The sequence below is a fragment of the Gossypium arboreum genome, chromosome 1 (genome assembly GCF_025698485.1).
Source record: "Gossypium arboreum isolate Shixiya-1 chromosome 1, ASM2569848v2, whole genome shotgun sequence".
In the NCBI taxonomy this organism is placed as follows: domain Eukaryota; kingdom Viridiplantae; phylum Streptophyta; class Magnoliopsida; order Malvales; family Malvaceae; genus Gossypium; species Gossypium arboreum.
In genome coordinates, this window is record NC_069070.1 from 44,449,439 (window position 1) to 44,460,254 (window position 10,816).

General features: G+C 39.4%; 1 protein-coding gene across 1 annotated transcript; it reads left to right on the forward strand.

Annotated features, from left to right (window-relative positions):
- The first annotated feature begins 664 nt into the window (after positions 1–664).
- LOC128279934 (uncharacterized) lies at positions 665–9,892 on the forward strand. Its single transcript, XM_053018495.1, has 8 exons — positions 665–852; positions 5,535–5,727; positions 5,791–5,994; positions 6,090–6,272; positions 6,393–6,461; positions 6,543–6,728; positions 8,035–8,130; positions 9,854–9,892. Exons 1-8 carry the CDS (start codon positions 665–667, stop codon positions 9,890–9,892), a joined length of 1,158 nt encoding a protein of 385 aa, XP_052874455.1.
- The last annotated feature ends 924 nt before the right edge of the window (positions 9,893–10,816 follow it).

A 10,816-nucleotide genomic window follows, 5' to 3' on the forward strand; every position in this document is an offset into this window, starting at 1 on the left:
AGGTTAAATTAATTTTTTAAGAATTTCTAAAAAGAAACCCTTTTTTTGACTTATTTTCTGTGACCAAATACATGTTTTTAAGTTTTAAATGGTTTGGAGAAAGAAGTGGCACACTGAATCCCCGACACCAAGTCTGTAAGTGTACTTTCTTTTACACCATGTAATATTGATATGATGCTATAGATAGAACTGAGACCCTACTATGATACTTTAGATAGGGTAGAGCTGTAAAACAGTAGGATTGAGACTGTAGCTAGGCTACGATGTTGCGAAAACAATCCCTGAATTGCTATATTTCCATAAGACATCTCGTAATAAACAACTGAAATATTAAACTAATAACATAAAATTCGTAATCAGATAATTTGATATGAGTACAAGAGGAACTCGTGGATAAGGCTGCGGAGGTGGTCGCGGAAGGGTGCAAGCTGAATCTTCATCCTCAGGGCATAGGCCAGCTGAGGAGGCATCCGTACCACAGGCAACTGAGACTGGGTCATATGATAGGGCTGCGGGGGACGATGCTTTGTCCCAAGTGATGTTAAGGGTTTTGGAAAGGGTTGTTGGAGCTAGCACTGGGACAGTGAATAGGGGATCCATCTCTGAGCGACTCTGGGCTAACGGAGCAGAGGTTTTTAGGGGCGTATCTGGAGTAGCCCCAAACATGGTTGAATATTGGCTAGAAGCAACAGAGCAGATTATGGACGACCTAGATTGCTCTGTGGAGCAAAATTTGAAGGGGGCCGTGTCGTTGCTACGAGATGAGGCATACCAGTGGTGGATCACTGTAAGGGAGAGTACCCCGATCGAACGAGTAACCTGGGAACTATTCAAGACTACTTTTAAGGGGAGGTATTTGGAGCTAGTTATGTGGATGCCCGTCGAAAAGAATTTTTGAATCTGGCTCAGGGTAATAAGACTGTTGCGGAGAATGAGGCGGAATTCTTGTGGCTGAGTCGATATGCTAGCGGGATAGTTGCGACTGAATATGAGCACTGTAACACCCCGTACCCGAGACCGTTGCCGGAGTCGAACACGAGGTGCTAACCGACTTAATTCATTTACTCTCACGGTCCATTTAAAAATTTTCCAGACGGTGGTGATCTGCATCACCGTCACTTTAAAAATCATAACTTGAGTTCCACAACTCGAAAATCAGTTTCGAAATTTTTCCCCAAAACTAGACTCATATATCCATCTACATATTTGTTTCTAGAATTTTTGGTCTGGCCAATTAGTACAGTTTATTAGTTAAAACCTCCCCGGTTACAGGGTGCGACTACACTGACCTTCATGCATTATGATTTGGATATCTCCCTGTACAGGGCTTCAATACTGATGCTGTTTATTTCTATAGAAACTAGACTCAAAAAGGAATCTATACATATATGGCATGACTTCTAAATATCTCTGTTTAATTTATAATGAATTTCCAAATTCAGATCAGGGGATCCAGAAACCGTTCTGGCCCTGTCTCACGAAAACTTTAACATCTCATAATATACTGTTAATATTAACGTTTCCTTACTTTCCTATGAAAATAGATTCATCAAGGTTCTATTACATAATTTATTCTCTATTTAATTCCATTCCTACTATTTTTAGAGATTTTTCACCTCCACATCATTGTTGCCGCCAGCATCTATTTTTAAGGTAAACTTTACCTATTTCATGATCCTCCATGGATCAACTAGAGTTTGTCATACATATACCAAAAGTGATCATGAATAACCATTCCCATGACTAACCATTACCAACATTTCCATACCTCTCGACGGTCGACATACAAAACGATTATAATACTATGATCAAAGTATACTTAAGCCATTTTCGCATGGCTATCCAAATTTACACAAAACCGAAAGGTACATGACCTACAACAAAAAGGTAGTCCTATACATTAACCAAAATATCCTCTCACTACTAGTCTATTCTATACATGCCATAAGATATTCCAAAACGTAGCAGTACCAAATAGTGGATGGTGATAATGTGACTAGTTGCTGACGATCCCCGAGCCTGTAGCTTCCAAACGAGATCTATAAAACAGAGGAAACAAAGTACACAGAGTAAGCATTACAATGCTTAGTAAGTTTCAAGCAGTGTCAACAGATAACAATCAAATTATAACATAGTTGTTCGTATTTTTATTTCACTCTTCCTTGGGCATACCATCCCTTTTCCGAATATGCACGCCTCATCATATGTAATAGGCAGATAAATTCTCACTTGATGGTGACCTCTTATGATCATAGGTAATTACATATTTTTACCTGACTTTCCACATTGACCAAATGCACAATAATCATAGAACAGTCTTATTGCTTTACTCACATGTGCATCACATAACGACCTTGTGATTTAGTCTAAATCAAACTTAAATATAATCTCAAATACATACCTGACCAACTTAACGCATTGAACGTATTTATTACTAATTGTCACTGTGAAGTCGCATAATCTTACGCTTTACTTGAATCTTCAGCAAAACCTTTAGTTCGGGGCTTACCCGGACAAAATCTCCACACGTAGTCATCGGGTCATTAGAGCTCGGATATAGTACGAGCACAAAGCCTACGGTCATTAATCAGTGATAATATTCTCGCATAAGGCCTGCGGGGTTTTAACCCGGATATAGTACTGACACAAATGCCCTTCGGGACTTATCACATTTATACACTTTCACATCCATCACGTTGGCCACTCGGCCCTATCACATATATACACTTTCACATTCATCACATCGGCCATTCGGCCTTATCACATATGTACACTTTCACATTCATCACATCGGCCATTAGGCCTTATCACATATATATACACTTTCACATTCATCACATCGGCCATTAGGCCTTATCTCATATTTATACACATTCACATTCATCGCGTAAAATCTTAAACCAAAATATAAATTTTCATGTATTCACATCACAATTATCAAATATACTTCACATACCACATATACTATCATGTACAGACTTGGTCTTGGCCGAATCTACATCAATCATTTTCCAATGAATAATTCAATTTCATGCCATACTATCATTTCATATTCGAATACTCATAAACTTACAATTTCACAAATTTTAATATCAAAGATCCATCTAACACTCATATATCATTTTACAATATCACGAATTAGAATTCAAGTATGGGTTTAATCAATAGCTTATGAGCAACTAAAACAAGTTTTATCCATGTTTACAACAAAAATCACATATTCACTACAAGCTATTTTCCTGAGCAATGGTCACTAAATTATTTATAACTGGAGCTACAAGGCTCCAAATCACTTTCCGTTAATTTTCCCTGAATATAGACTCGTATATCTTCCATCCATAAATTTTTCAGAATTTTAGGTTTGGCCAATCAATACCAGATTTTTCTTAAAGTTTCCCCTGTTTCACTGTTTGACTAACCTGACCAGTCTTCACTACGAATCAAAATTCTCATTGTACAGAATTCAAAGTATGTTCTATTTGATTTCATTTGAAACTAGACTCATTAAGGAGTCTAAGCATATAAATTTTATCTTGTAACCATTTTTGTACAAATTATAGTGATTTTCTTAAAACAGAACAGGGATTTCGGAGTCATTCTGACCCTGTCCCACACAACTTTAAATATCTCTTTATAGGAAATTTCTTTGCTTCCACGGTCTCTTTTATAGGAAACTAGACCAACTAAGCTTTGATTACATATTTTATTCAGCCTATAATTCCACACCAACAATTTATAGTGATTTTCTAAAATCACATTACTGCTGCTGTCCAAGCAAATTATTACAATTTGCTCTTAAATTTCCAAGTCCAAACACAAATGAACTTACCATGGCCACATCATATCTTATTAAATCAACTCATTATGTCCTAGTATGGTTGAATTTACTCAACATTTAATCGCTTAAAACTTACCTCGGAAGTGGTCGACGATTAGATGTCCACGGCTATTCGTTTACTTCCTCTTTTCTCCTATCCGACTTTGATCCTCTTTGCTCTTAAGCTAATTCAAACAAATTTAACTTATTAAAGTCTCATTATGCTAGCTTATGGCGAATATGACAAGGAGTTTGATAGGTCATATGGCCACCTTTAGCTCAAACACAAAATGGTCATACGCATTTTAATCACATTGAGCAATTTAATACAACTAATCTAACATTTCCTCATGTGCACCTTTATGACCGAATACATGCAACACCAAGCTATCTATTCATTCATGTGTGCATCTTATTTAAGCATGTATATCCACAATCGAATTCATCATATAAATATCTATGATTTCACTCAAATAATCTCATTACAACACATGGTGCTCCAACCATTATTTAAATTCAAAGCTCGGCTAGTACACATATATACACTAGCAATCCATTACTAACATTTGCACTTCATCTTAATAGCTAGCTTAGCAAACCTTAATTTAACACATACTTCATACATATCACATTCCAAGCATTCCCTCAATTCTATCACTTAAAACACACACATTACTCAATAACTTCATAGTTCAAATTCGGCAACTACACCACTAATATTCAAAATCATATTCAGCCTTAGTACTCCCTTGTTAGCCGATTTTTCTTCATTTAGCAACTAAAATATAATAAACCACAACATTTAAATTCATCTCATTCTTCTCCCATTTGACCGAATGAACATTTATCAAATGAAAATTCAACTAAACAACAACATCTTTCTTTCTAAAATGTATATACACTCACACGGCAACTTTCAATTCATACTTTTCAACCACGAACTCTACTCATTCAAACATCATTTAAGCCACTTAACAATTAATTAACATCTTTCAAAAAAACTTATCAAAATGACACCAATTTAGCACTTGCCGAATGGACATTTGTCTATTGATGCATGAAATTAAACCATGGGTTAAATAAGCTATGCACTTATCAATCTAATCTCATAGTCAATTAAAAAGAAAATCACAATGCATACCTTAAACTAGAATAGCCATGGCCGACTACCTTGGTTTTTCCTCTTCAATATTCCCTTTCCCACATTCGGCAATCAAGAAGAAGGATGAGCATGCATTTTTTTTATTCCTTTTTGTTATCTTTCTTCAACCCACGACAATGGAGGGGGGGGAGAACATGGATGAGACAACTTTGTTTTCATCACCCCTCCCTTTTCATTTCTTTATTACTAACCTTTTTTTCTTTTATTGTTTCCTACATACCCCATTATCACAAAGTGTTTATAATATGGTTAATCCCATAGCATGGCCGGCCACTAGTTCATCTTTTGGGTATTTTGACATGCAAGGACAACATTTTCTAAGATGCATCAATAGGCCACTTTAACATTTGCCTAGCACATTTCTAAATTTTCTCACACAAATCCTATTTAGCAAAATTCACTTACAATTAACAAAATTCAAACATGAAATTTTCACACATGCCTATATACATATAATAAGCATCAAATATAATGGTTAATTATTTTTATGACTCGGTTTTGTGGTCCCGAAACCACTTTCCGACTGGGGTCACTTTAGGGGTGTCACAAGCACAGTGTTCGATTCGAGGATGGCCTCCACGATGAGCTTAGGGTGCTGATAGCTCCACAGAGGGAGCGTGATTTTGCTGCGTTGGTAGAGAAGGTTAAGATAGCCGAGGAAGTAAAACGAACTGAACGGCAGAACTGTGAGAGGCATCGACCTAGATTCAAGAGGGATTCTGGACCCTCGGGTGCTGCATATAGAAATGTTAAAAGAGCAAGAATGGAGGAACCGGTTCGAGCAGTTTCAGTGAATACCTTTAGACCGCAGGCTTGCAAGGACTATGGCAGAGTGCATATGGGGGAGTGCTGGAAACGAACTCGAGCATTTTTCGATATGGGTCAAACAAACATAAGTTTAGAGAGTGTCCTCAGAGAGCAGCTCAGGATCAAGTTGCGGAGCAAAGAGGTGTCCAACCACTGCGAGGAGGACCACCACCACAAAGAGGCTGTGGGAAAGGTAGAGGTGGTAATGGTAATGGACGAGGACGTGGGGCACCTGGCAGGGGTGCTGGACATGCTGAAGCTCGACAGTCGGTGTTGGTTTATGCTACACGGCATCGTGAGAAGGGTGATGCTCCTGATGTTATAACCGGTACGTTCTTCATTCATAGCACGTCTTACACTACTTTGATTAATGTTGGTTCCACTCATTCGTATGTTGCCTATAATGTATCTGGGGCATTGGGTGTGCTTTTTGAAGAGAATGTGAGTGGGGCATCAGTGATAAGTCCTTTGGGACACTCGACTAAGGTAGATAAACTCTTTAGGGAGGTGACTTTAGAGACACAAGATAGGATATTTGTAGGAGATTTGATGGAGCTGCCATTTGGGGAATTTGATCTTATTTTGGGAATGGACTGGCTAACTAAGCATAGGGCGAAGTTGGATTGTGTTGTTAAGAGAATGGTGCTAAGAACTTCCGAGGATGAGGAGATAATGGTAATAGGGGAGCGAAGGAACTATTTGTCCAATGTTGTCTCGGCTTTAAGGGCTGAGAAGTTGATTCGGAAAGGTTGTCAGGCGTTTTTAGCATTTGTGAGTCAAGCTGAACCTGAGGGGGTGACTGTGGAGTCAGTCAGGACCATCAAAGAATTTCAAGATGTTTTTCCTGAGGAGCTTCCTAAACTACCTCCGAACAGAGAAGTCGAGTTCAGAATCGACTTGTTACCTAGAACAGCTCCAATGTCCATTGCACCTTACCCGATGGTACCAAAGGAGTTGGTGGAACTGAAAGCTCAGATTCAAGAACTGTTGGATAGAGGGTTTATAAGACCAAGTGTTTCTTCGTAGGGCGCACCAGTGTTGTTCGTAAAGAAGAAAGATGGGACCATACGGATGTGTATTGATTATCGGCAATTGAACAAACTGACGATCAAGAACAAGTATTCTTTTCCAAGAATCGACGATCTATTCAACCAACTGAGAGGAGCTTCAGTATTTTCTAAGATCGACCTTCAGTCAGGATATCATCAGTTAAGAGTCAAAGAAGAGGATATTCATAAGACGGCATTCAGAACTCGATATGGTCATTACGAGTTTCTGGTTATGCCCTTTGGTTTGACTAATGCACCTGCAGCATTCATGGATTTGATGAATCGGGTATTTCAACCGTACTTGGATCAGTTCGTAGTCGTTTTTATCGATGATATCTTGGTGTACTCGAAAATGAAAGAGAAGCATGATGAGCATCTTCGTATTGCGCTGCAAGTGCTAAGGGGAAATCAACTCTATGCAAAGTTCAGTAAGTGCGAGTTTTGGTTGAGTGAAGTAACTTTCTTGGGGCATGTTGTGTCTACTGAGGGAATCAAGGTAGACCCTCAGAAGATTGAGGTGATTCTGGAGTGGAAGCCACCGAGGTCAGTAACAGAAATCTGAAGTTTTCTGGGATTGGCAGGTTATTATCGAAGATTTGTGGAAGGATTTTGTGTTGGCAGCGCCGTTAACGAAACTTATAAGGAAGGGAGCACCGTTTGTTTGGACAAATAAGTAGCAAGAGGCTTTTGAGAAGTTAAAGAAGGTTCTGACTGAGGCACCAATGTTGATTCAGCCAGAGTCTGGTAAGGATTTCACTGTGTACAGTGACGCGTCACATGTAGGTTTGGGCTATGTGTTGATGCAAGAGGGTAAAGTGGTCGCTTATGCTTCACAACAGCTTAAGCCTCATGAGGTAAACTATCCTACTCATGACTTGGAGTTGGCAGCGGTGATCTTTGCGCTTAAGATATGGAGGCACTACTTGTATGGGGAGAGATGCATTATCTATACGGATCATAAGAGTCTTAAGTACTTGCTGATTCAAAAGAAGCTGAATCTTAGACAGCTAAGGTGGATAGAGTTGTTAAAGGACTATGACTGTTCGATTGAGTACCATCCAGGTAAGGCAAATGTCATGGTTGATGTGTTGAGTCGAAGGACTATGGCGGAATTGAAGGCAATGTTTGCTCATTTAAGCTTGTATGACGATGGAAGCTTATTGGCAGCGTTACAAGTGAGACCGACTTAGGTGGAGCAGATTAAGAAGCAGCAGTTGGTGGATGAATCGTTGGTTTCACGGTTTCAGCAAGCTGAGAAGGGGGAGAATTCAGACTTTGGATTAAATGGTGATGGGGTTCTTTGTTTTCGAGGAAGAATTTGTATTCTGAAGGACTCTGATTTGAGATTGATAATTTTGAGGGAGGCTCATAGTGGACCTTGTGCTATGCATCCAGGAGGGAGTAAGTTGAATCGAGACTTGCGAGAGCTATATTGGTGGCCTGGGCTTAAGCGAGAAGTGATCGAATTTGTGGGAAAATGTTTGACGTGTCAACAAGTAAAGGCCGAGCATCAACTGCCTTCAGGATTGTTATAGCCAGTGAAGATACCACTTTGGAAATGGGAAAGGGTAACCATGGATTTTGTGAGTGGCCTGCCATTGACACCTTCCAAGAAGGACTCAGTTTGGGTGATTGTGGATAGGCTGACGAAATCTACCCATTTCATACATGTCCGAACCAATTACTCACTTCAGAGGTTGGCCAAGTTGTATGTAGCAGAGATAGTGCAGTTGCATGGGGTGCCAGTATTGATAATTTCTGACCGAGACCCAAGGTTTACATCTCGGTTTTGGCAGAAGTTGCATGAGGCGTTGGGAACGTGATTGGATTTTAGTACGGCTTTTCACCCTCAGTCGGATGGGCAGTCAGAGAGGGTCATTCAGATTCTAGAAGATATGTTAAGGGGTTGTGTTATCGACTTTAGGGGTAGTTGGGAGGATTACTTTCCATTGGCGGAGTTCGCGTATAACAACAATTACCAAGCAAGTATTCAGATGGCTCCTTACGAGGCACTGTATTGGCAAAGGTGTCGTTTGCCTACTTGTTGGGCAGAGTTGGGGGAAAGGCAAGTACTTGGACCGAAGTTAGTAGCGGATACTGAAGAAAAAGTTAAGGTGATCAGGAATCGGTTAAAGAAGGCAGCGGATCGACAAAAGTCTTATGCTGATCTGAAGCGTAAGGATATTGAGTATGTTGTAGGGGACATGGTCTTTTTGAAAGTTTCGCCTTGGAAGAAGATATTGAGGTTTGGTAAGAAGGGCAAGTTGAGTCCACAGTTCATTGGGCTTTATCGGATCCTTAAGCGGATAGGGTCGGTGGCTTATCAGCTAGAGTTACCTCCAGAGCTGGATCGTATTCACGACGTCTTTCATGTGTCCATACTAAGGCGATATCGTTCTGACCCTACTCATATCGTGCCAGTTGCAAAAATTGAGGTACAGGCAGATTTGACCTTCGAAGAAGAACCTGTGCAGATACTTGATCGTGACATCAAGGTGTTAAGAAGAAAGTCGTCCCATTGGTGAAGGTACTTTGGAGAAACCATGGCAAAGAAGAATCTACTTGGGAGTCAGAGGAGGCGATGCGTCAACAATACCCTCAACTGTTTGGATCAGGTAAAATTTCGAGGCCGAAATTTCTTTAAGGAGGGTAGAGTTGTAACACCCAATTTTTGGGATTTTCGTAATTTTAGAGACTTTGGTAAAATTTTTAAAATTTGGTATTTGGTTGTGAAATTCATAATTGGAGTGTGTAAATGGGCCTATGGAAGGCCCATGTGTTGGCCAAAACCCGGTAGAATGTTTGAATTTTGGACTGAAAGAGTTAAGGGCATTGGATAGGTGGCCTTATTAAAAGATGTGGGTAAAATGTTACACAAGAGAGCCCCTAGCAAAGTGTTTAAGTGACGCCACTAAGGAGCTAAAAAAAAAAAGTGGCGTGTAAGTGGTTGGGGGAAGGCCAAGGTTCGATTCACTAAGCTGGCAATTGTGTTGTTATTTTTATGTCTTGAGCATGCAGGAGTTTGAAGTCAATGGAACTCTGTTGGAGAGAGTTTGAATCAGTCAAATGCATGAATTTAGGAGTGATAAGGGGAGAGATTTTGGGGATCTGAATGGAGGCTTAGTGTTGGCCGAATAGTGGGAATTTAGGGAGGAGAAATCGACCTAGGGGTTTTAGGTTAGTATTTCGGCATTAGGGGCTTTAGTTGTGCCGTTTTCTTTTGTTTAAACATCATAGGGTTATTTCTTTTCTTCCTTTTCTTCTCTAGCCGAAATCACCACTCCTTTCATCCATTTTATTTTTTCTCTTTCTCTTCTTTTGCCAAAACCAAACTACTACTCCCTTTCGTTTCATCACCCTTGTCAAATAACCATGTAATGCCCCCGTACCCGAGACCATCGCCGGAGTCAAGCACGAAGTGTTACTAAACTTAATTCATCAATTAAACAACTTAAACAACTTATTACCAACCATGCATGACAACCAAGCATATGCACATCACCAATATCAAACATAACATAAATAGCTAGATTTATAAGTTAGAATCATTAGCTCACTAAAGACCAATATATTTGGCCAAATAATAATAACACATGTTATAAAATTAGGTCCCTATACATGCCACTCACTTGATAAATCTAGCATATGTGTTTATACTGTCAAGGTGTTGGCTTAATAGTGTGATGCTGCCTCCGACGGTCTCCAACCCTGAGCTAACCTGACAACACTAAAAGAAATGGAAAGAAAGGGGGTAAGCTTTATGCTTAGTAAGCTCACATGAAATAATAATAAGCAATTTAGTAACATGCTTCCCACAATAAAACTAACTCATTTGTACATTTACACATGTTCTGGTTAAGCTATTTTCTTGAGTAATAGTTAGTAAATCATTTATATTTAGAGTTAAAGAACTCCAAATTAAGATCTGTAAATTTTCCCAAAAACTAGACTCATATATCTTTCCACCATAAAATTTTCAGA

What these genes read in the sequence shown, in the direction of transcription:
- LOC128279934 (XM_053018495.1), top strand. Translation starts at nt 665, where the DNA reads ATGGTTGAATATTGGCTAGAAGCAACAGAGCAGATTATGGACGACCTA. An exon ending in AAGACTACTTTTAAGGGGAG is followed by an intron (nt 853 to 5,534) that starts GTATTTGGAGCT and finishes TCACAAGCACAG; the next exon opens with TGTTCGATTCGAGGATGGCC. An exon ending in CCGAGGATGAGGAGATAATG is followed by an intron (nt 6,462 to 6,542) that starts GTAATAGGGGAG and finishes AAAGGTTGTCAG; the next exon opens with GCGTTTTTAGCATTTGTGAG.